Source organism: Macrobrachium nipponense, chromosome 23 (genome assembly GCF_015104395.2).
Source record: "Macrobrachium nipponense isolate FS-2020 chromosome 23, ASM1510439v2, whole genome shotgun sequence".
Classification (NCBI taxonomy): Eukaryota; Metazoa; Arthropoda; class Malacostraca; order Decapoda; family Palaemonidae; genus Macrobrachium; species Macrobrachium nipponense.
Window position 1 is genome coordinate 21,398,995 of NC_061090.1, and position 25,604 is coordinate 21,424,598.

General features: G+C 44.1%; 1 protein-coding gene across 1 annotated transcript in view; it reads right to left on the reverse strand.

Moving 5' to 3' along the window:
• LOC135199276 (uncharacterized) overlaps positions 1-25,604 on the reverse strand; it is a gene marked incomplete in the record, with an annotated part of 93,547 nt that overhangs the window by 37,970 nt on the left and 29,973 nt on the right. Inside the window, 1 exon segment of the mRNA XM_064227173.1 lies at positions 19,694-19,806. Within this exon segment, the coding sequence (XP_064083243.1) occupies positions 19,694-19,806 (113 nt within the window).

Genomic DNA, 25,604 nt, shown 5'->3' on the forward strand with positions numbered 1-25,604 from the left:
AGTTTCATGATACCATATGGAACAGTGAAAAATAATTTCCCCTATTTTAACATTACAAAATTTGCAAAACAGTTTGGTTCAACAGAGCCACTTACTGTGGCATATGTAGAAAGTTCCAGTTCAGATAACTTTGGCGAGTGAGAAAATAAGACAAATTCAAAGCAGAAAACAATCTAGTTGAAGAAACAAGTCAACAAAACTTGAAAAATGGCCGGAACATGTCAGATTCATATGATTAAATACAGTACAGGTCCTCTGATGTTACAGCAAAGCAGTGACTACACAATGGACCTTTGGTGCACATTTCTAAGTAAGATCTATAGAGACTATTACTTGTCAAGGGCTATTATTGCCTGCTTTGGGTGGAAATGCCTCCTTAAGTAGCAAAATGAATCAGAGTAGGAGCACTTTTGCTATAATCAGCCTTTTTTCACTATTCCTAAAGCAAGGCTTACATATAAACACTGCTCAAGAGTGACCTGATGACAGCTGCAATACAAGATAACTTCATTTTGTCCTTGAGCAGAAACTTTGCAACATAATACAGTTTACTCTTTTAAGTATAACTAGGAGTACAGCATCAGACCATATGCTTTATAAACTGTTGCAATTTTTCCTCAACCTTATTAGGAATGAATAAAAATGTTTACTGTATGCGTTAAACTTTTTCTAATCATAATTAACATTATACAGAAATGTAACTCGCTAGGCTACCAAATCGTATAATACAATATGTATGTCACTCATGACATGCAGCTTGCCCTCTCATATGAAATGAGTTTGTAACACAGTGAGTGGCTCCTTTTAAGCTACTGACATATTAAGAGAACTCCTAACCAAAGGACAATGAACAAAATATATGTAATTCTGCTAACCAAAGGACAATGCACAAAATATATGTAATTCTGCTTGCCTTAAGCCAATGGTTTCCAACCTTTTCTAATTCTCACCCCCCCTTCATTGAATGGCACATTCTCTGCGGCCCCCCTGTCATGGTAATCACTCTATAGCAAAGAAACATATATTAAAGGAAAGGGATATGTATCTTCTCCGAGTAGGTCTGCAGCAAGGAGGAATTCCTGCACGTGTTGGAGGCGTCTGTTCACATGATTGTTCAAGAATCCTCAGGTGTGTTATGGAACTCAGCCCGCGCCATCGTTAGCAATGCAGCATATTATGATGCAATATTTCGTCGAGAGCCTTCTAGAGGGACGGTGACGTTCGCTGGTTAAGCTCTACCCTTTTCAGCCCCGCCCCCAGATTGTCGTATATATATATGACTGAGAAAGTAGAGAGATCATCAGAGATAAGAGAAGAAATGAAGGATAAGAGGGGAAGAGGACGCATGAGAGAGTGTGAACGGAAACAAGTTAAGTCTGCAGTTTGTAGTCGTAGTGAGAGAGAGAGAGAGAGAGAGAGAGAGAAGAGAGAGGAGAGAGAGAGAGAGAGAGAGAGAGAGAGAGAGAGAGAGAGAGAGATCCCGACATCGAGTAACCCTTTCAGAGAAGAAACGACCTACAAGTGGTTTTGAGGAGTAACTCGCCCTTCAAGTTTCAAGACTAAGACAACTCTTCCTGCAGTACGAAGTCAAGAAACCGTCTGAAGTTTCTACTGTTCCCTTTGGTGAAGCCCTTGCTTCGAGACTGATTTCGACAGCTGCAAAACTGGCCAGCAAGTATTTCATTACCGCACTGTTTCCCCAGTTTATATATTGTAAGATTTTATTTTGTTATGTAAATTGGAGAAACCATTCTGCATTTATCAATGTAAGTAAGCTTGTAAATAAACTTCTGTTCTGTTTGAGTTTCTTTTCCATATTTGTATATGTACCAAGTTTCAACTGTTGGTGTTGAATCCTTTTTGTTTATTATAATAAAGAACCTGAGCGGATCTCAGTCCGTAACAACCCCCCTCCCTTAAATACTGTAATTTACTGGCATAGTCGACACATTAAGACAGACTAATAGGGGGGCCAGGGTGTCCGTTTTAGCCGATTGTCCGATTTAACCAGCGATACCTACATATACTGTACCTATAAATACAGTGGGCTCCCATATTTGCATTCTCCTGATTCGCGGACTCACAGATTCGCGGATTTCTCTCTGGACCATATCTACCCATTATTCGTGGGAAATTCACCTATTCACAGTAGTATTTTTCTATGAGAAATATCCGTAAATTCCAAATTTTTAAAAATCAATTTCATCATAAAATACACTTTTTGTCATAAAAGTATTTTAAAAAACCAGGTATAAAAATTTTCAGTGGGTTTTACCTACCAAAATAGGCTGTTTTCAGCGTTTTTATAGGGGTTCAAACTGCGGGGGAGGGGTCTAGTACGCATCACCTGAGAATACGGGGGGACCACTGTATACCTATAAATATACTGTATTTCGTAATTTTTATAGAGTATGAATAATAAACCAATGTAGAAATGTTTGAATTAAACTTCATAGTAAAAGATGAAAAATGAAGAATAAAACACAATAAAACTGATAGAATTCAGCCACATATGTAGATGCTTAGGCCAAGACATAAATGCATAATTGGGTAATCAAACATCACTACTGCAGCAAAATAATTTTTTTTCCTTTTTTCATGGCTTTTTCATTTTGGTTATTTATTCATTTTAGTTTATTATTATCTGTATAATTACAGAATAACAGTGTTCCCCCACTTTTGCGCGGTATTAGGTTCCAGAACCTGCCGCGGAAATGCAAAAATCCCCTCTACAAATGCTTATAAAACTGCCAAATACCCAGTACCCCAAAAACTAAAATACTTATAACCGTCTATTTTAACATCCTAAGCCATCTTAGATTAGTAACCTTTTACAATGTTACTTTTAAGTATATATGCCCCCTAAAATGCTTATACAATGATTTACTCATTTTAAAATATGAAGTTTTCATAATAAAACTAATATTGTAATGCTTACCTGAACACCCGAATTAGCCCTGGTCACTGACCAGCCCAAACTATATCCCCACATATTTACCCACTAAGTGGGTAATTTTAACTGTCAGTGTTACAAATGGCTGCAGGTAAAAAAATCTAGTCAAATGAGTTTTTTTACTTTTGTTACCATTGGCAATGCCCCCCTGCCGCATACCGGCCACCAAGAAAAAGGCCCCCTGTCTCCTCAATTGAATCATTCACTATCAAAATTGGGGGAAAAAGTGGGGGGCGAAGGAAAGGGGTTGGGGTTTTAATTCCATTCAGGTGTTCAAGTAAGTATTACCAATATAGTTTTATTATGAAAAATGATATTGTTATGATACAATAAAGTTTTATACATACTTACCTGGCCAAATATATACATAGCTATGACTCCGTCGCGCCGACAGAATTTCGAATTTCGCGCACACGGCTACAGGTAGGTCAGGTGATCCACCGCGCCGCCGCTGGGTGGCGGGAATAGGAACCCATTCCCGTTTTCCATCAGATTTTTTCTACACCATCTGTCTCCTGAGGGGAGGCAGGGTGGGTAATTTAATTGTATATATCTGCCAGGTAAGTATGTATAAAACTTTATTGTATCATAACAATATCATTTTTATACATTCAACTTACCTGTCAGATATATACATAGCTGATTCACACCATTGGAGGAGGGTAAAGACAGCTAATAACTGATTTAACAGGGAAAACACAACCAATTTTCGTTTTGGTAGGTATTAATAACATAAAACCTTGGTTCCTACCTGTTTAGACTGAAGACTTCATGGTTAATGCCCAGGAGTCTGCTTAGTCTCAAGAGCCTCAGCGAGATATTGATCTATTGCTAAGAGTTCTTGTAGGTCTGCCAAAGGGGTCTTATCCACTTACTTGGCCGATCCTATAAGGGCTATGTCAAAGGGTTTCAAAATCCAACTTATATGACAAGAACCTTTTTTCTAAGGAGCACAATCCCGATCCTGATCACCTTAACCTAACCAAATGTTGTATCTAAGATTGCAAGAAGTCATCCCCAGACTCCTTGCAAACAACCAAAAAACTCAATCACAATATTTGTTTTACACCTAATTCTTTATGAAAAATAAATAAAAATAAAAATAAACAAATATAATTTCAATTTGTACTACCTCGCTTGTAAGACCTATGCACATTCTCATACTGTCAAAAGCACCAAAAGCCGCCTGTGCTAGCCCAAGCACTCTTGTCAGCAGAAAATCCTGATACTGTCTTAAAAGGAGAGGTCCATGTTACGAATTTAGACAATGTCTTTAATCCTACTCCGTTTAAAAGGCACATTTCTAGTTCCTCACTAGCAAGGGCTATGGCTGCCTGTGCGACACCAAGCACTTTTACCAATAGTAACACAAAAACTGCCTCAAATAGTGGAGATCATCCGTAATCAAAGACACCGTTTTATCCAAGCCTATCCTGTAAGATAAACTCAAAGTTCCTTACCTAAACAAGGCCATGGCCGCCTGTGCAACAACTAGCCGTCAGGTAAGAAAGTTAGAGCCCATCCCACCAGTATGGTATGGAAGTATTAGACCCTTTTCATAAAAGTTTAAGGATCGGTATGTGTCCTCAGTCCCCAGCACTGTATCCGCAGACACAAAAGGACCTAGAGAGAAGACTTGTCGTAGGTAATTTAACATCTCTAAGATAGTGGGATGCAAATACCGAGTTGCATCTCCAATAGGTCGCATTAATAATGTCCTTCATGGACATATTCTTTTGGAATGATAATGATGTTGCCACTGCTCTTACCTCATGAGCTTTAACTCGTAATAATTTAAAGGAATCCTCTGCACAATCGCTATGAGCTTCCATAATCACACTTCTAATAAAATACGCTAGCGCATTCTTGGACATTGGTCTTTTCGTGTCCCGAACTGCGCACCATAGACTTTGTTTACATGCCTTCAACTCTTCTTTCTTTTTAAGATAGAACCTAAGAGCTCTAACCGGGCATAAAGTTCTTTCAATTTCGTCTCCCATTAAGTTTGAAAGACTTTTCACCTCAAAACTCCTTGGCCATGGTTTCGAAGGGTTCTCATTTTTTTGTGTGCCAAAAACAAGTTTGAAAAGAACAGATGGCTGCGTCTTTCTTAAAACCCACCCGAGAATCTAGGGCATGGATTTCACTTATTCTCTTAGCCGTCGCTAAGGCTATGAGAAAAACACACTTTCTCGTCCAATCCCTGAACGAGGCACGGACGGGAGGTTCAAATTTTTCCGATGTAAGGAATTTGAGCACAACATCCAGATTCCAACTTGGCGGAGTAGAGGATATAGATTTTTGACGTCTCGAACGATCTTATGAGATCGTGCAAATCTCTATCCTCTGCCAAGTTTAAGCCTCTATTTCTAAATACCGCTGAGAGCATACTTCGGTATCCCTTTATTGTAGCTACGGACAGATTGGATTCCTCTCTCAGGAATAACAGAAAATCTGCTATATTGGTCACAGAGGTATCGGAGGAGGACAGCTTATTCTTCCTACACCATCTTCTAAACACATCCCACTTCGATTGATAGACCCGGATAGTTGACGATCTCCGGGCTCTAGCAATTGCTTTCGAAGCCTTGCTTGAAAAGCCTCTCGCTCTGACCAATCTTTCGATAGTCGAAAGGCAGTCAGAGCGAGAGCGGGGAGGGTTTTGATGGAACCTCTTGAAGTGGGGTTGTCTGAGAAGATCTATCCTGTTTGGAAGAGATCTTGGGTAGTCTACTGTCCATTCCTGTACCTCTGTGAACCAATCTTGGGATGGCCAAAACGGGGCGATGAGAGTTAATCTCGTCCCTGTTGATGCTACGAACTTCTTCATCACTACTCCTAGCAACTTGAATGGATGGAAAGCGTAAGCGTCGAGTCCCGACCACTCCAGTAGCATGGCATCCACCGCTATCGCTCTCGGGTCTTCTACTAAGGAGCAGAAGTTCTCTATCCTCTTTGACAGGAACGTCGCAAACAAATCTATCTGCGGCCTTCCCCACAGGTTCCACAGACTTTGGCAGACTTGCTCGTGCAAAGTCCACTCCGTGGGGAGAACTTGTTTCGTCCTGCTGAGCCTGTCTGCTCTATATTTCTTTACCCCTTTCACAAATCTGGTCAGGAGGGTAATATTCCTCACCTCCGTCCATGACAACAGATCCTTTTTATCTCGAATAGGGAAAATGAGTGCGTCCCCCCCTGTTTTTTATATAAGCCAACGCCGTGGTGTTGTCTGCGTTGACTTGAATCACTGATTTCTTACTTCTGACTCGAAGAATTTTAATGCCAGAAACACTGCATATAGTTCTTTGGCATTTATATGCCAATCTCTTTGTTCTTTCTTCCATTTGCCAGAGACTTCTCTTGCCCCTAGAGTCGCTCCCCATCCCGTTTCTGAAGCGTCTGAGAACAAGATTTGGTTTGGGTTCCGAACCTCTAGGGACACTCCCTTGTTCTCTTTGAGTGGGAGCAGCCACCACTTTAGGTGTTTCTTCACCTCTAATGTTACCGGAAAAGTGTCCGACAGATGGCCCTTCTTCCAAGTCCAAGATCTCTTTAGGAAGAATTGTAGAGGCCTTAGATGAAGTCTTCCTAGGGATACAAATTGTTCCAGGGAAGAAAGAGTCCCTAGAAGGCTCAGCCACTCCCTGGCTGAACTCCTGTCTTTCTTTAGGAAGGATGTAACTTTCTGAATCCCCCGAAGAATCCTTTCTTGGGACGGAAAAACCCGAAAATCCAGAGAATTCATCTGAATCCCCAAATAGACTAAGTCCTGACTGGGGGTCATCTGCGATTTCTCGAGATTCACGAGAAGTCCTAATTCCTTTGTCAATTCTAATGTTTTCTTCAGATCCTCCAAACATTGTTCTGGGATTTGCTCTTATCAGCCAATCGTCTAGGTACAGAGAGACGCTTATGCCTTCCAGGTGTAGCCATCTGGCTACGTTCCGCATCAGGTACGTGAAATACCTGTGGAGCCGTGGAGAGGCCGAAGCACAAGGCCCTGAACTGGTAGACTTTCCCTTGAATCACAAACCTGAGAATACTCTTTGATGACGGGTGAATAGGAACGTGGAAATATGCATCCTGCAGGTCTAGAGAGACCATCCAGTCTCCTCTTCGCAGGGCTGAAAGTACCGAGGCAGAAGTCTCCATCGAGAACTTTTTCTTTTCCACATATTTGTTCAGAATGCTCACGTCCAAGACTGGCCTCCATCCCCCGGATGCCTTTGGAACTAAAAACAGGCGGTTGTAAAACCCCGAAGAGGAAGGATCCTGAACCTCTTCTATTGCCTCTTTGTCCTTCATTCCTATCACCATCTGAAGAAGTGTCTCCCTCAGGACAGGGTCCTTGTACTTCGCCGACGGTTCCTTTGGGGAATTCGACAAAGGTGGTCTGTCCTGAAAAGATATAATGTAACCTTTCCCCAAGACTGCTAGCGTCCAAGGATCGGCTTTCCTTATCTTCCATGCCCTACGAAGTTTAGGATCCTGGCCCCTACAGATGTTTGGAGGACCTCGCTGCTACTTTGATTTCTTGAAAGATCTAAAGGAGGACCTTCCTCGCTTTTCTGCTGTCTTCCTTTTCGTTGGAGGACGAGAGGTGGAACCTCTCCGAAAGGGCACTACCGGAATACGAGTAGTCTTCTTCGCTACTGGTACTGTTGGTCTTGATTTCTTGGAGGATTGTACTAATAAGTCTTGGGTTGCCTTTTCAGCAAGAGACTTTGAAATCTCCTTCACCAAGTGCGAAGGGAAAAGGTGATCCGAGAGAGGAGCGTATAACAGGGCTGACCTTTGTGAAAGAGAAACCGCTTTGGTTAGAAATGAACCAAATAATGATCTCTTCTTCACTACTCCTGCTCCAAATAGAGATGACAATTCTCCCGATCCATCCTGAACCGCCTTATCCATACAGGATAAAATGCAATGTAAAAACTTCAGGTTCTAAAACATCTGGTTCATTTGCCTTCTTGGCCAGCACTCCAAGGGACCAATCCAAGAGTTAAAAACTTCTAGTACATGGAAAAGTCCCTTGAGGTGTTTGATCCAATTCTGACATGCTCCAATATGCTTTAGCTGTATTCAAAGCATGTCTTCTCGATGCTTCAACCAAGCTTGAAAAATCCGCCTCCGAGGAAGATGGAAGCATAAGCCCCATCGCTTCCTCTGTCCTGTACCATATTCCCCTCCTACCTCCGAGCTTACATGGAGGAGTGCAAAAAACTGTCTTCTGAGCTTCCTTCTTCACCTTCATCCAATTATTTAAAGACTGAATAGCCTTCTTCATTGATATGGCTGGTTTCATTTTTAAATACGAAGACGATTTAGGAACCTTCGTACTGGAGAACAGAGATCTCGGGGAAGGAGGAGCTGCAGGGCTTAGAGAGTCTCCAAAAATTCTTGAGGTAGAAGAGAGGCTAACACTTTGTAGTTAGATACCCCCTCATTTGTTCGGGGTTTCTTCCCTCCGACACCTCATCCAACTCCATCCTAGAAGGAGCGAGCTCTTTTATTAGAATCTTTGTCCGTAGACATATTCCCTATAGGAGAAATACTCCTAGAAGGAGAGAGACTGACAGATCTAGAAGTTCTCCCTTTCTTATCCACCAAACATCCTGAGACATGGAGGTTGAAACCGTAACCTTCGATGTACCAGGTTGCTTCCTTGCATTAGGGTTTCTACTTTTTGTAGGAGACTCGCTATCCGAAGACATTACATGAAAAATCTTCTATTACCCCTTATAACTTCTCGCTCTTGCCGCTCTTCATGATCAGCTGGCGCCTTGCGCCTGACTGGCGCTTCGCGCTTGGTGAATCTTCTCGCGCGGTTGTCGCCTCACGCTCGGCTAGCGCTTCGCGCCTCGCTGGCTCCTCTTGCGCGGCTGGCGCCTCGCGCTTCACGCCTGGTTGGCGCTTCGCGGCCGTCTATCACGTCGCGTCTGGCTGGCGCTTCACGCCTGTATGTCTCTTCGCGGCCGCCTGGCGCCTGGCACCTGGCTGGCGCTTCTCGGCAGTCTGGCGCATCGCGCCTGGCTGGCGCTTCGCGCCTGCCTGGCGCTTCTCATCTGGCTGGCGCTACGCTCCTGGATGGTGCCTCGCGCCTGATTGTCTCTTCCTGCTTGTAGGAATTCTCACGCGCGGCTGGCTCCTCGCGCCTGGCCAGCTTCTCGCTCCTCTCGTCTCCTGCGATATCGGTAGGGCCTGGTTGCCGCGTCGCGCCTATTGGAGCCTCACGCTTACGTGTTAGTTCTTTGCGGCGGGGGGGGGGGGTGACTGGCGCTCCGCGCCTGGCTGGCGCTTCGCGCTCGGCTGGCGCTTCACGCCTGGCTGGCGCCTCGCGCCCCGAACTCGCGGGTCTGTGAAAAATAGACCCTTCATCCGAAGAAGAATCTTCTTTTCTGGGAGGTTGATAGTAAGGGTTTTTGACTTCTTCACAGGAAGATTAACATCCTTCTTCTTGGAGGATCTCTCGAAAGAACCCCGACTAGAGAAGCAATAGACTCTTGCATATCCTTTAATATCTTCGTCGTTTCTTCTCTCTGGTCTAAACGAGAGGAAGGAGAGCCTTCTTTCTCCATTCCCCACGACTTATCGGGAGAAGCCAAAACCTTTGCTTTCTTAATCTCTGTCGGGGAGTCCTCCGAAAAACGTTCCGGACTCGAGTTTATGCCCGATTCTTCCCAGATCCTCTTCAAGGGACGAGAACGATCCGCTGATCTCCATCCTCTTTTAGGTGAGGAATTCTCCGATGACGAAAAACATTCACGTAGAACGCTTTTTCTAATGCGTTCTCTGGCAGTCTGTGATGTTACAGATTCTGCCGAAGAGACGTCTGACTGGTGGGGATCCTCCATAACCTCCGTAAGGCTTTCGACATTCCTTCTCCTCTGGGCTTGGGAGCTTGAAAGAGGTCTAGGCCTGGGAGCGTTGTGAAGCCAATCAGACGCCTCCTCCACTTCACTGGGGAAATTCACATCACTTTCCACAGCACTACTTTGCTTACCTTCTATGGCAGCCATTTTACGCTCCATTTTCATAAGCGCAGCTTTAAGGCTTGCTATCTCCGAAGCAGAGTCCGTAGGATCTGCATTCGGAGAAGGACCTGAAATATTACAAGGAGCGTTCATAATGTTAGAGGAGGGTACAATATTACTCACCAAACCTGAGAGCTAGGCTTGGTTTTGGAAGATGACTTCCTTAACGTCTTTCTCTAATTTCCTTAAACTAAAATAAGTTAGAGACTTCCACCCTTCAGCACTCAAACTCTCACATTCATGACAAGTGTTATCCATCGAGCATTCATACTTCCTGCATCTTTTACATACAGTGTGAGGATCAACCGAAGCTTTCGGCATTCTCACCTTGCACCCTTCATTCACACACATTCTCACCACACTTCCAGAATCAGACATCATGATGAAAATTCCAAGCCAAAATCCAAATAACGATCCACAAAAGCGTATGCCAGTACAACGATCCAAATACGTCACCAAAGGGTCCAAAACGATGATCAATTGTATCCAAAAACGAAATCCAGCCTGAGATACCAACAACGATGTTGCCAGTATGGCCGACAGAAAAAAATCTGATGGAAAACGGAATGGGTTCCTATTCCCGCCACCAGCGGCGGAGCGGTGGATCACCTGACCTACCTGTAAAAAAAAAAAGCGTGCGCGCGAATTCTGAAATTCTGTCGGCGCGACGGAGTCAATAGCTATGTATATATCTGACAGGTAAGTTGAATGTATAAAACTTCATATTGCATTACACTCCCTTAACACCTGAATTAGCCCGATTAACAACATTTACTCGGAGGTGGGATCAATCTAATTCAGCCCGACCTGTCCACGGAACATACGCAGGTAACTCATAAACAACCTACCATGTATAAAAGCATGTATCCTCACCTTGTTATCCAACTCGAAGGTGAGGATGTTTGCAAAGAAAGTACTTCAATGTCAGTGTTGAGTCTAAGGTACTGTCTGAGTCAGAAATACCTCCCATGTAATAAGCTATACTTCTTATTCATGGAGGTAAAAACAAATCTCCTCACCTGGTTTTCCAGCTCAGTAGGTGAGGATGCTTGCAGAGGAAGTACCATACCGTCGGTGTCGAGTCCAAGGTACCGCCTGAGTCTGAAGAACCTCCCATGTGGTATTCTATACCTCTCATGTATGGAGGGGAAATGGTGAACCTCCCATGTGGCTATGTAGCCTCTCATGTATGGAGGAGAAGTTGAGTGTGCAGGACCTTCAGTTCTCTACTGCTCACTGATGTAGATGACTTGTGCTGAAGATGTTGTAGTTATTCCAACATGACCATCGGGATCTGCCTAACCACAAGGGCCTAAGGAACAATACACTCAGCCTAAGCTTGACCAACAGAAACACTAGAGTTCATTAGACTATCACTGCCTCCCTAAACTTCTAAAACCATAAAGTTCATTTAGACTATCACTGCCTCCCTAAACTTCTAATTTCCCTCAAACTAAAACTTGCTTCCTTCTTCCTACTCAGCACTCTTCAGCTAGGCTGAGTCTCACTGCTATAAAACTTTCTCTCCTACTGATGGGTACCGTAAGGTTCAAAGGGGTTGCAATCCTGCCTGTCACCCTATCTCCTTTCCAAAACTAACCGCCAAAGCACTGTTTTTTGTATCTTTACAGATATTCCAGTTACGGGCTGCTCTAGGAGCAAGAGCCCGTGCCAGCACAAGGCTGGCTTAATCTCCAACAACAACAACAAACTTCTAACACCCTGAAGCTCATTTAGACTATCACTACCTCCCTAAACTTCTAACACCCTAACTCTACCAAACCAACTATAAAACTGAGTTACCGCAACGACAGGACCCCGCGAGTAACCTCTCTGAAGAAACTGAAATTCCCTAAGATACGGTGTTGTGAAAAACCACAATGACTCAAATAACCACCTACCTGATCGCCGACAGCGAAACATTCCTCCGGAAGCCAAAGGGTAGCCATCCGCGATACTTTGCGCCCTTGGATTGACTAAAAACCCCTTCTTATGAGTGTTCCGGATAGTGCTGAGGCAATGATTTAACAAGAAGTCCCTCCTCTCCTTGACAAGAACATAGTATAACCATCAGAAATGTTAGTCTGGTATGCAAACCCCCTCAAAACCAAAGTGGAGAGGTTATCAAACAGTCCAGGCTCAGAGAAACACCCATCAATTCTCACCACATCCACCTAGAGTAGGACAAGACCTCCCACTGGCTGTGAAAGGTGTCTTCCAAATACGAGCCTCATGATCCGTAACCCCTACCACACGAATCAATGAAGGAACCCAATAGAGAAAAGGCTCAACTGACTCGTAAACCGGAAGTCGGACTCTGGCAGAGGAGTTACCCGCTACCTCATACAGAAAGTGGTGCTAGTTTAAGTCCTTCCCCAAAAACTGCCCGGCTCGCCGAAACCAGATCAGCCTACTTGATGTTTGAGAGACTGCTGGTTTGGTTGAATACAACGTAACAAACATTACTTGAATTAACTGAGATTCTTCCGGAGCCTGGAATGAGGAAAGAGAGAATGGACAAAGTCCACAATCCGTTATACTCGCTTCCTTCGCCGGAGAAACAAAAACCCACACCTAGCAAACGAGTCTCTCTTCAAAGGTATATCTATCCTCTGTCAGACCTGTCCGGCCACACCGGAACAGGAAAAGGAGAAAAACCAAACCCCCACAAGAGCAGCACCCAAGAACCCGGAACCTACTACGCCTGGCTGCTCGATACCAAACGACATACAAGATCCCATCATATCTGAGCCTACCGATCCGATTGCGCACCGATATACCAACAAGAAGATGATAAACTCCTGTGCAAGTCGTACTTGACTGCGCAACCCGCACTCCCCCCAGACATGATGAAGTAACCCCTGCTGTCCAACCGCTGTCCACCCCCTCACAAGAGCCAACTGTCACCAGTTCCGCAAAACCTGTAAGAGTTAGTCACTCGACTGTGCATACCCTCACTACCCAGTGACGATAACGTTACGCCTGAGCCGAATATACCTTGGCGATGAACGCCCACCCCTGCAAGTCACTCCCATACTGTTGCGCCAAACGTGTACCACCCAAGATGATGACCTAACCTTGAACCAGTCTCACTTGAATGCGAAACTCTGCACTCACCAGTAACTATGACACGAGACCAGGCCGACTACAATAGGTGAGCAACACCCCCTAAGAGCGAAGAGGTCACAAAACGTGATCCAACTAACACCTGTTAGCAATACTAAACCTAGACTGGAGTCAGGAGCAAGTGAGGGAAAGAAGTACTCCCAGTAGACACGGAATCAAGGTCGAACCCACATTGAAAACCTCTTAAGGTGGAACAGAAAAGTAGCAGGAAAAAGTTGAGAAAATAAGCAGAAGGAGAGAGAGAAGTCACGAGTAACCACCGGAGCACCTATCGCCAACATTGTGCAGGTGGAGAACCAACTGTGCGGTACATAGTGCTTTAATAATGGGTTACGAACTGCGGAACCAATGGGAGCCGCAGAAGGAAATTACCAGCTACCCTAAGAAAGGGGGCCGAGGGCACAAAAAGTGCTAACTACGATGCAGACGAACTGCCAAAAGGCCGTAGCCCCCCAGCAATTACCGCGGTAAGCATGTTATGTACGTCTCACACACCTAAGGTATATAAATGGGAACAAAGAAGGAAGATGACTAACTACCCTATGAAAGGAGTGGGTGGTCACACAACCGGTATCGATACCGTCAACGATGGCGCAGATGAATCTCCAACTGCAGTAGCCTCCTCAAGAACTACGGAGGACACATTACATCTCAAAACAAGTAAGGATGAAAATACGGAGTTGCGGATACCGCCTTGAAGCATCAACACCAGCAGCCTGAGAACTACAGGACCCGTGGAAGGTGCTATGAAGGCAGCCCCTCCAAAATTGTTTCCTTTAACCCCGAAGAGAGAGAGAGAGAGAGAGAGAGAGAGAGAGAGAGAGAGAGAGAGAGAGAGAGAGAGAAATCATCTCCGAATTTCAGGATGAAACGATGAAAACTCTGGCTCTGCTGTGATATTGGCAAATAAAAAAAAAAACAGGATGAGCGAGAAGACTCCGAAGCGACATCCAAAGAATGAGCAGCTAAAGAAGATTGTGTAAAGACATTATAAGTTTTAACAGAAAAACTGGGCGAGAGAAAACTAGACCGACTCTGTTCCCCACGATAATCTGAGTAACATTAGAAAATCAGGAAAATTATTCAAGACGTGATCGTGAATACAGTCCGTATGAAGCTACAGTAATTGACTTGCGTTAATTCAATTTTACGATGGGGTTAGTATTTAAAATCGGCACTACATTGCAAATAAGTCTTCCTATATCTCTCGCGCAGCTGGCGTAGGCAGCATCGTGCATCAGGCAGCGAGATTGTTGGGTTTAAAATAGAATTTAGGCCAAAGGCCGAGCATTGGGACCTATGAGGTCATTCAGCGCTGAAGGGAAATTGATAGAAAAGTGTTTGAAAAGGTGTAACAGGAAGAAAAACCTCTCTGTTGCACAATGAGTCCAGTGTTAAGGGCCCCATAGACGTTACGTTGCCAGGTTCGTGGCATCCGATTTAGTTCAGGTGGCCCAAAGCCTCCACGTCTATGGCGTGATCTGAAGATTTACTTCAGTTTCAACGAGACGCTGTGCCAATAACCGAAAATCGGCGATTTTTGGCTCTCATCAGCAGCAATTACCAGATTTTGGCACCAATAATCGATTAACAGCGCCTCTGTTAGGTACTCGCACAGATAAATGAATGTGAGTCCATTAACCCTTAAACGCCGAAGCGGTAAAAGAAAAATGTCTCCCGTGTGCCGGAGACGTTTCAGAGTGAGCGCGGAAGCGGAAAAAATATTTTTTTTCAAAAAATCACAGCGCGCTTAGTTTTCAAGATTAAGAGTTCATTTTTGGCTCCTTTTTTTGTCATTGCCTGAAGTTTAGTATGCAACCATCAGAAATGAAAAAAATTATCATTATCATATAAAAATAATGCGATATATGATAGCGCAAAAACGAAATTTCATATATAATTGTATTTAAATCGCGCTGTGCGCAAAACGGTTAAAGGTAACAAGTTACTTTTTTTTTCGTTGTAATGTACACTAAATTGCAATCATTTTGGTATATAACACATTGTAAAACGATAAAAGCAACACAGAGAAAATATTATCACAAAATAATACATGAATTCGTAACGCCCGGACGTAAACAAATAATTTTTTCAAAAATTCATAACCATCTAAATATTGTCTAGAGACTTCCAATTTCTTTCAAAATGAAGACAAATGATTGAATATTACTATACTGTAAGAATATTAGCTTACAAATGCAGTTTTTGACCATATCTGACGAGTTAAATTTGACCGAATGTCGAATTTCTTTTATATATATTTTTTTATATGCAATTATTTCGGAAATAAGAAAAGCTACAACTTTCAAATATTTTTCGTTTTATTCTACATGAAATTGCGCACATTTTCATATATAAAACTCTATGAAATGCCTAATGAAACGGAGCAAATATTTCGAGAATGGGACTTACGCATTTCGGAGATTTGTGGCGGAGAATCCGCGCGCGGAGGGAAGGAAAGTTTTTTTTTTTAATTCACCATAAATTTAAATATTGTGCTAGAGACTTCGAATTTGTTTCACGATGAAGATAAATGACTGAATATTACTAGACTGTAAGAGTTTTTATCTTACAATTGCGTTTTTTGTTTCGACCATTTCGGTAGAGTCAAATTTGACCGAACGTGGTTTTTTTTCTATTTATCGTGATTTATATGCAAATATTTCAAAAATGAGAAAAGCTACAACCTTCAACTATTTTTTGTTGTATTATACATGAAATTGCGCACATTTTCATATATAAAACTTTATGTAACGGCTAATTTAAAATGGTGCAAACATTACCACAATCGCACGTATGATTTTTTCGGAAGAGTTACCGCCCGGACGTATAGAAAATGTTATTTTTTTCATAAATTCACCATAAATCGAAATATTGTGCTAGAGACTTCCAATTTGTTGCAAAATGAAGGTAAATGCTTGAATATTACTAGAATATAAGCGTTTTAGCTTACAATTGCGTTTTTTGACCATTTCGGTAGTCAAAGTTGACCGAAGGTTGAAAATTTGTCACTTATCATTTTTTATATGAAAATATTTCAAAATTGATAAAAGCTACAACCATGGGTTGTTTTTAGTTGTGTTGTGCATGAAATTGCGCACATTTTCATATATAAAACTTTATGTAACGGCTAATTTAAAATGGTGCAAACATTACCACAATCGCATGTATGATTTTTTTCGGAAGAGTTACCGCAAGGACGTAAGGAAAAAGTTTTTTCATAAATTCACCATAAATCGAAATATTGTGCTAGAGACTTCCAATCAGTTGCAAAATTAAGGTAAATGATTGAATATTACTAAAATATAAGAGTTTTAGCTTACAATTGCGTTTTTCGACCATTTCGGTAGAGTCAAAGTTGACCGAAGGTTGAAATTTTGGCACTTATCGTTATTTATATGAAAATATCTCAAAACTGATAAAAGCTACAATCATGAGTATTATTTTGATGTATTCTACATAAAAATTAGCACATTTTCATATATAATACTACATATAACGGCTAATTTGTGAAGAGATGGAAAGAATATTTCGAACAGTTGTTAAATGAAGAAAATAATAGACTAATTAAAGGTAAGAGGAAGGATGGGTTTTTTTTTTTTTTTTTTCCCCAAGGTAAGTGAACATTGGCATGGTAATGTGGTTTTCTAGGCAAGAGGTACTAAATGCACTGAAGAAGATGAAGAATGGGAAGGCAACCGGACCAGACATGATCCCAGTGGAGGCATGGAAAGCATTAGGAGATGAAGGAGTGGATATACTGTACGATCTTATGATAAAGATCCTTGAACAGGAAAAGATACCAAATGAGTGGCGTGGGAGTATATTGATACCAATTTTTAAAGGGAAAGGCGATGTCCAAGAGTGTGGTAATTATAGGGGCATTAAATTGATGTCCCACACTTTGAAGATACTGGAAAGGATGATAGATGCTAGACTGAGAGAAGAAGTACAAATAGGTAAGGAGCAGATGGGATTTATGAAGGGAAGGGGAACAACAGATGGTATATTTTGTCTGAGGCAAATAATGGAGAAATTCGGGGAAAGACAAAGGGACCTACATATGGTATTCATTGACCTTGAAAAGGCTTATGACCGAGTCCCGAGACAAGAGGTATGGAGGAGCCTGAGGGAGAAGATGGTGCCAGAGAAGTATGTGCGATTGATACAAGAGATGTACCGGAATGTATTTACCAGAGTGAGGAGCAGTGTTGGGGAGACAGAAGGTTTTGAGGTGAGAGTAGGATTACACCAGGGGTCGGCTCTGAGCCCATTTATCTTTAACATAGTGATGGATGTTATAATAGAGGAAGTAAGGGAGACAGTACCATGGAACATATTGTATGCGGATGATATTGTTCTGTGTGCAGAGAGCAGGGAAGATCTGGAAGTGAAATTGGAGAGATGGAGACAAGTACTGGAGGACAGAGGAATGAGAATAAGTAGATCCAAAACAGAATATATGTGTACCACCACTGAGGGGGATGATAGAGAAAGTATTCAGCTTGGTGGAGAGCAAATAAGGAGAGTTGATAAGTTTAAGTATTTGGGATCTTTTGTTAACGCTGGAGGAAGTATGGAAGAAGAAGTAAAACATCGGGTACAGGCAGGATGGAACACTGGAGAGCGGCCTCGGGAGTTCTTTGTGACAAAAGAGTGCCGCTTAGGTTAAAAGGAAAATTTCACAAGACGGTGGTAAGAACAGCAATGCTGTATGGTACGGAAACAGCAAGCATGAGAAAAGCAGAGCAGAAGAAGATGGATGTGGCAGTAAATGAGAAATGCTTAGGTGGATGTCTGGGGTAACAAGAGTGGATGAGGATCAGAAATGACTACATAAGGGGGTCAACTAAGGTGGTGGAAGTATCAAAGAAAGTGCAGGAGGGGAGGCTGAGATGGTATGGACACCTGTTGAGGAGAGATGAGGACCACGCTGGGAGACATACTATGGGGGTGGAGGTGCAAGGAAGAAGAAAAAGAGGGGAGACCAAGAAAGAGATGGAAGGACTGTGTGAGAGGAGATTTAAATGAGAAGGGAATTGATGAGGCAGAAGCACAAGATAGAAATAGATGGAAACGGCTCATCCGAAACGGCGACCCCATATAAAAATGGGAACAAGCTGGGAAGAAGAAGAAGATATAACGGCTAATTTAAAATGGTAAAAAAATTATGTCAGTGACGAAATAATTTCCGAGATGTGTCACAGATACTTTTTAGTGCGGCAAGAAAGAAATTCGCGCTTGCGCGCCTGCGTAACGATTGTAAACAAAACAACACCTTGATCCGTGAACTCCCAGCATCCCCCAAGGCGCGTGATTCAAGAGTTTTCGGCTGGTAGGCCTAAAAGTATTTTTCCGCGAATTTTTAAAAAAACTTTTGTATGTCGACGTAAAATACGTCCAGTCGGCACCAGAGACACAAAAAATGTCGACGTAAAATACGTCCAGTCGGCGTTTAAGGGTTAAGATCAATAATAAAATAGTGGGATAATTAAGGCCATACGTTCACTAGCACATTTTGTTTCCAACTAAATATTCTGTAAAATGCAAACATACATGATCAAAATAATTGTAATTAAACTTGTGAATTTTAATGATAAGTAAGACTACAGAATACATTTATGTTACTAATGCCGTCAACAGTTTGGAGTCTTATTTTGTGATCAAAATGTCTATAAATAGAACGGAAGTAAAGGGCTGCCATTGGCTAACAGATCACCATGGCAACCAGGCAGCCAATCAGGTTTTAGCTGTAGTATTCTGCCTGTAAGTGCTGTAGTATTCTGCCTGTAAGTGCATGTGTTTTGAATACAATACATAGTTTTTAATAGTATAAATTTTACTAATTTTTATGAAGAATAAAATAAATTCCTTCCTTTAAAATGGTTGAAATATGAAAGATGATAACAGAGGAACTGGCAATCTCTCTCTCTCTCTCTCTCTCTCTCTCTCTCTCTCTCTCTCTCTCTCTCTCTCTCTCTCTCATTCATGCCATTCGCCATGTAAACACAAATATTGTTAAGTAACTCAGCTTTTGTCTTCATGACGTTTACCTTTGTCATATCTTTCTTTCCTAAAAACATACAAAACATTGTACGGTAGCTACCAGTCAGGCAGCAGATATGCATAACTGTTGGCTGCGGTACTTCCTTCCCATCCAGACATTTACTGTGTGCAAGTTAAATCCGTTACAAGTTAAAAGCATTTTATTTTAGTACAGCATAAATACAGAACTGTATATGAAAAATATAAATGAAAAGTTTATTTACCTTTGGTCAATAAAAAGGAAAATGGTATGCGGTAATTAAATCGGCTGACCCTCTTCGATCTCCATCTTATCCAATATCTAGATTAATGGGGCCCAGTTTAATGAGGGATGACTGTACAGTAGTGTATAAGACATCCAACTAATTCTTATAAACTATACTTATCATTAACTAGAGAATAGTATTACCACACTTAACTAGCTGCCAAATATTTTCTTGATAACATTTAAGCAATTTTTAACAAATTTTATTAACAATCAGATTTTGCAAAGAAGCAAAACTTTCACTTACAAAACTTTAAATTATAACCTTACCATGATTTCCATAAAGGGCCATGACCATCTTTGTACCCTGAGATTATCCATGCTGCTGCATGGCACATCTCATGAATAAGTGTATCTCTTAGCCTTTCAGGAACATCTATAACCTGTAAGACATTATAAAGTAAATATACAGTACAAGGATTGTGTAATGCAAACATGACAGTTTGCATCTAATACAGATCAAGCTGAGAATTATACAGAAATTCTGCACTACAAGAAAATGACCATGTCTAAACTGCTCCTACACTGTATGCTTCAGGATCAAGCTCTGAGCCAATCAGGCAAAGGCACACCTCAAGTTATGAGAAATCAGAATTCAATAGAGGAAGATAAAAGTAACAGCCAAAGGGACCTGAATCTTATAGGACTCGGAAAGCTACATGCCCAACACCAAGAGGGCAGCACTGAGACACTGAGAAGAAGTCTCCATGAATGAGAATCAAGAAAAACAGGCAAGACCAATGCACCACCAAAGAGGAAAAGGAGGCCAAAAGTAAGCATGCAACCACAAAGACCATCATAACCGGAATTAATAAGCCTTACACACAGACTAAACCCAGGGTGACCCAAAATAACCACAAGTACCACCATCCTGCCAAAAGAACAACCAGGATAAGACTAAGATGAAGTGCTTTCCAAGAGGTAAGCACAGATGAGGAAAGTGCAACAGTAACACAAAAATATACATTTTCAGAATAAAATTTATTATTTGGATACTTCCCTTCTGTTAAAGGTAGATGATATCTCCTCACCTATTGAAGCAGGCACATAAGGTAACTTCAACAATAGGTAAGATTCACTACAAATAAATAATGTTAATTCACATATTCTATGCATGAAATCATTAAAAAAATAAAACATTGGAAACAAAGCATGGGACAATCACAGCCACCAACAAAGTAAAAACAAAACTCAAAGCTATTACTATACACAAAAATGAACAATTCATGAAATAAGGCCAATTATGATTTACATAATGGGTTTTGTATAACAAACCTTAAAGCATAAAACTATGGTTAAACCAGGAACCATCCTGAAATCCCTTCATCTATCTAACGAGGTGGAAAGTCATTTTACAAATGAACAAATATAACTATTTGTAACCAGTAATAAAACATGACATTTTTATAATAAAAACCTTATCTGAAATTCGAGATAGCACTTCAGGAAAGGATGGGTACAACACAGTTGAAGAGCTTAATTCGTATGTCCTTGAGGGGAGGAGGGAGGGCTCCGATTCTGTAATTACTTGGTAAGTATATAGTATAACATTGTATTTTATTATAAAAATCACAATTTGTCAAAAATTGTATTTTTCCTAACTATACAAACCTGAGGTCCTTTAACAATAGGAATGGTAATCAGCGGCAGCTGGAACGGTCATAAACTTCGAACAAGGAGGTTCGGTAGTTAACTGCTTGTCCAACAGTCAGTGGTCCCGCATACCTGAGAGGTGAAGATTCACTTTGCTTTAGGCCCAGGAAACAGAGTGAGGGGTGGCATGAGGTGGGACTATGTGTAAAGGACCTCAGGTTTGTATAGTTAGGAAAAATACAATTTTCGACCAATTGTGATTTGTTCCGATACGTAATACAAACCATCGGTCCTTTAACAATAGGAAGACTCACTTATTGGTGGGTGGAATCTGAGTCTTATGAACAGATTGGTGTTTGTCCGACCTTGGTTCCCTCCCTAGTCGTAAGAGCAGACGGAGGGATCCTAGCCTCTGCCCAATGATCGGGGTATGTACCGCAGGATCAGTGGTCAGACCTCTGGACCAAATTCATAAGAGGGAGGCAAGCGTGCCTCTTATGAATAGCAAGCAAGAACTAGTTCCTACTTCAAGAGCCAATATAAAGTTATGGGTTTGTCTCTTGTTGGCATCCACCCAGCCCCCCCCTTGTTAGGAGAGTGGTGGATAACTGCTCCTATCCCTACTGAAAGGGATAGGATGGAGCTCAGTAGCGTAGCTTACCTGCATCAGCCTCCTGTCCATCGTAGTGACAACCGCGGCCCTCTGGCCACAGGTAGAGGAGAGAAAAGAGGAGGAAGAGGAGCCAGTCACACTCTCTTGCACTTGTCCATTCATGCAGTCACACAAGGATGCGATGCTGTTCTGTCCGCTTGGGTGCTGGGTAAGCTACACAACTTGTTGAGCAGCCAACACGGGTCCCAAAGAGAAGGTATCCAAGGACCTGCGGGCGATATCCCGAAGGTAGAAGGAAGTAAAGGTGGTCTGGTTGGCCCAAACCCCTGCCTTCAGCACCTGTACCACGGAGAAGTTCTTGTGGAACGCAAGGGTTGGACCAATACCTCTGACTTCATGGGCTCTCGGACGAGGGGTACGGGTGTCGTCACTCATATCCGCAGCGTATGCCCTCCTGATTACCTCACGAAGCCAGAAAGAAAGAGTCTTCTTGGACACCTCCTTCTTGGTAACCCCGGTGCTATCGAAGAGGCGTCGACACTCAGGCCTGAGGTGCCAAGTTCTCTTCAGATAGTGCCGTAGCGCCCACACAGGACAAAGCAGCATCTCATCCACATCATCGTCGGTGAAGTCCTTCAGGGAGGGGATCGTGAATGACTCGAACCGGTCGTCAGGGACCGAAGGATTCTGAGTCTTCGCTACGAAGTCTGGGACGAAATCGAGCGTCACAGATCCCCATCCCCTCGTAAGTTTAACATCGAAAGAAAGACCATGAAGTTCCCCTATTCTCTTCGCCGATGCCAGGGCCAGCAAGAAGAGGGTCTTGAGGGTCAAATCCCTGTCTGACGACTCTTGGAGTGGCTCGAAGGGTCTTTGAGTCAAACTCCTAAGGACGAGAGTCACATCCCACCCCAGGGGCCTGAGTTCCCTGGCTGGGCAAGACCTCTCAAAGCTCTTCATTAGAAGGGAGATCTTGAACTAGTTGGAGATATCCACTCCCCACAGTTTAAGGACTAAGGCCATGGTGGCTCTGTAGCCTTTAACTGCGGAGATGGAGAGGAGCTCTCGGCGAAGGAAGATGAGGAAATCCGCTACCTGCTGAACAGAAGACGGACCACTTTCCCTGGTATACAGCTGCAGAGGACTGCCTGAGGTGCCCCGCCATCTTTGTTGCTGCTCACCGAGAAAAGCCTCTCGCTTGCAAGAGATGGTGGATAACAGCCAGCCATGAAGACACGGACCGAACCGACCGGTGGTACCGTTCGACGTGTAGCTGGCACAGGAGGTTGTGCCAAGGGGGAATCTCTCTTGGTGCTTCGGCAAGCAGAGCCAGCAGGTCCGGATACCAAACAGCCTGAGGCCATTTGGGCATCACCAGAATCATCCGAAGATTCGCGGTGACCAGCACCCTGCTGATCACCTTGTGAATCAGACAGAATGGGGGAAAGGCACAGACAAAGAGGTTGTTCCACGGATGTTGAAGATCCTCTGCAGCTGCCCATGGGTCTGGCACAGCTGAGTAGAAAACCTGGAGTTTTCTGTTGTGCTGGGTGGCGAACAGATCCACGACTGGACGCCCCCACAGGTTGAAGAGCCTTTCCGCCACGTCTCTGTGAAGAGACCATTCGCTTCCTATCACCTGATCCCGACGGCTGAGCTTGTCTGCCACTACATTCCTCTTGCCTGGAATGTAGCGAGCTGACAGCTCTACCGAGTGAGCCACGGCCCACTTGTGCACCTGCAACGCCAACTGATGCAACGGGAGGGACACTAGGCCCCCCTGTTTGTTGACGTACGCCACCACCATGGTGTTGTCGCTCATCAACACCATTGAGTGTCCCATCAGACGGTCCTGGAACTCTTGGAGAGCGGGAAACGCTGCCTTGAACTCCAGGACGTTGATGTGAAGGTGCTTGTTGTGATGATCCCATACACCCGCAGCCAGGAACTTCTCCAGGTGTGCGCCCCATCTCTCGGTCGAAGTGTCTGAAAACAGCAACATTCCCGGAGGGCGGGGCGGGGCGGGGCGGGGCGGGGCGGGGCGGGAGGAGAGAGAGAGAGAGAGAGAGAGAGAGAGGAGAGAGAGAGAGAGAGAGAGGCACTCCTCTTACGAGGTTCCAGTCGTCCAGCCACCAGGCTAGGTCCTAGGTCCTGCCTCACCTCCTCCGTGAGAGAAACGGGAAAGTACGGCCTATGACCAACTCTCCATTAGCCTCCACTGAAGAGACCGCAGGTGAAGACGCCCGTAAGGGATTAACTTCTTGAGAGACGACAGGTGACCGATCACGACTTGCCACTGCTGAGCTGGCTGCTCCTGTAGGGACAGGAACCATCCGGCTGCCTCCCTGAACCTGCTGATCAGCGAGTCTGCGGGAACGACTCGCCCTGCTACCATATCGATCAGCATGCCCAGGTACTTCATCGAAATTCACCAACTCGAGGAGTTGATCCCCGTCCTGTAGCAACTGCGAGTGGTAGCTCGCCAGGACCAACCAATCGTCAAGACCTCAGAAGACGTATCCCTAATGAGTGGGCGCAAGCCGACACCAGAGTGAATACTCGCGTGAACACCTGTGGGGCGATTGAGAGACCGAAACAAAGTGCCCTGAACTGGTACACCATCCTGTCGAGGATGAAGCGGAGGTACTTCCTGGAGGACTGATGGATGGGTATTTGGCAACACGCGTCCTTCAGGTCCACCGAAAGCATGAAGTCGTTCTCCCAGATGGAGTCGAGCACTGAACGTGTCGTTTCCATTGTAAACCGAGTCTGGCGAACGAATTGGTTCAAGGGAGAGAGATTTATCACCGGGCACCAGCCCACAGAGGACTTCTCCACCAGGAAAAGTCGACTGTAGAAGCCCAGTGACTGATCCCATACAATCTCCACAGCTTGTTTGCTCAGCATGGCTTCTACTTACTGCCAAAGCACCACATCCCTGGCAGAACCAGGAACGTACGTCTGAAGATGGACCGGGTTGGAGGTGAGGGGTGGCCGAGACTCAAAGGGTAGTAGATACCCCTCCCGAAGGACATCCACTATCCAGGTCTCTGGTCCTTAGCGCTAACAAGTTGTCCAATGGCTCGCCAGGCAACCCCCCCCCACTTCCAACAGCAGGTGAAGGGGAATGCCTTCCCTTGCGTTTCCCTCCTCTCTTCGACTTCTTCTTCCCAGTTCCTCCTCGGGAGAAGGAGGGCTGGGAGGAGGGCTGATGACGATCACTTCTTACCGCAGAAGTCGAAGGCAGAGTCTTTCCTCTCGGCTTCGACGAGGTGATCGTCTTGGCCGCAGAGGAAGCGCTAACCAAACTCTTGGGCTTGACCGCAGTGGCTTGAGGCTGCCCAGCCGCCTTCGAGACTGCCTGGTGTACAAGATAGTCACTGTCACCAGTGCGCCGTTGTTCCACCGCAGCGTCCACCATCTCGCTGGGGAGAGAGAGGAGGAACTCTGCACCGGTCCGTTGCGAAGACCCAACGCCGCCTTGCGCCCTGCCCACCTGGTTACTCGAGTGAGGACGGAGTCCCTACGCCTCAGAACCAGGTTGGCCAACAGGTTGGCCGTCTGGTGGGCCAGGTAGGAGATGGCCCTACCTCCAGACTGGCACAGTCTACCGAAAGCTGGGTCCCCTTCAAGAGTGATGTTTCCTGAGGAGGCCACGACCCTAGACACTGTGAGGGACCACAGGTCTAGCCAGGAGACTGCTTGGAATGCTGCCATGGCAGTCGATTCCAACGCAAGCGCCTCTTGCTGCGAGAACCAGAGGTTCTCTGACAGCAGGTGTTGGAGAGACACGGAGTTAGCCTGGCCAGCTCCGGGTTAACCTGTTTGGGCGGCAGAGGGTCCTCCAACGGCACGTAGAAACGCCTCTGTCGTGGTAGAGGTGGGGGGGAGGAGCTTGGACGACCTGCCGGACCGAAGAGAACCCTTTTATCCGGAGACGAGATAGTCCACCTGACCCAGCACACTGTCAGCCAA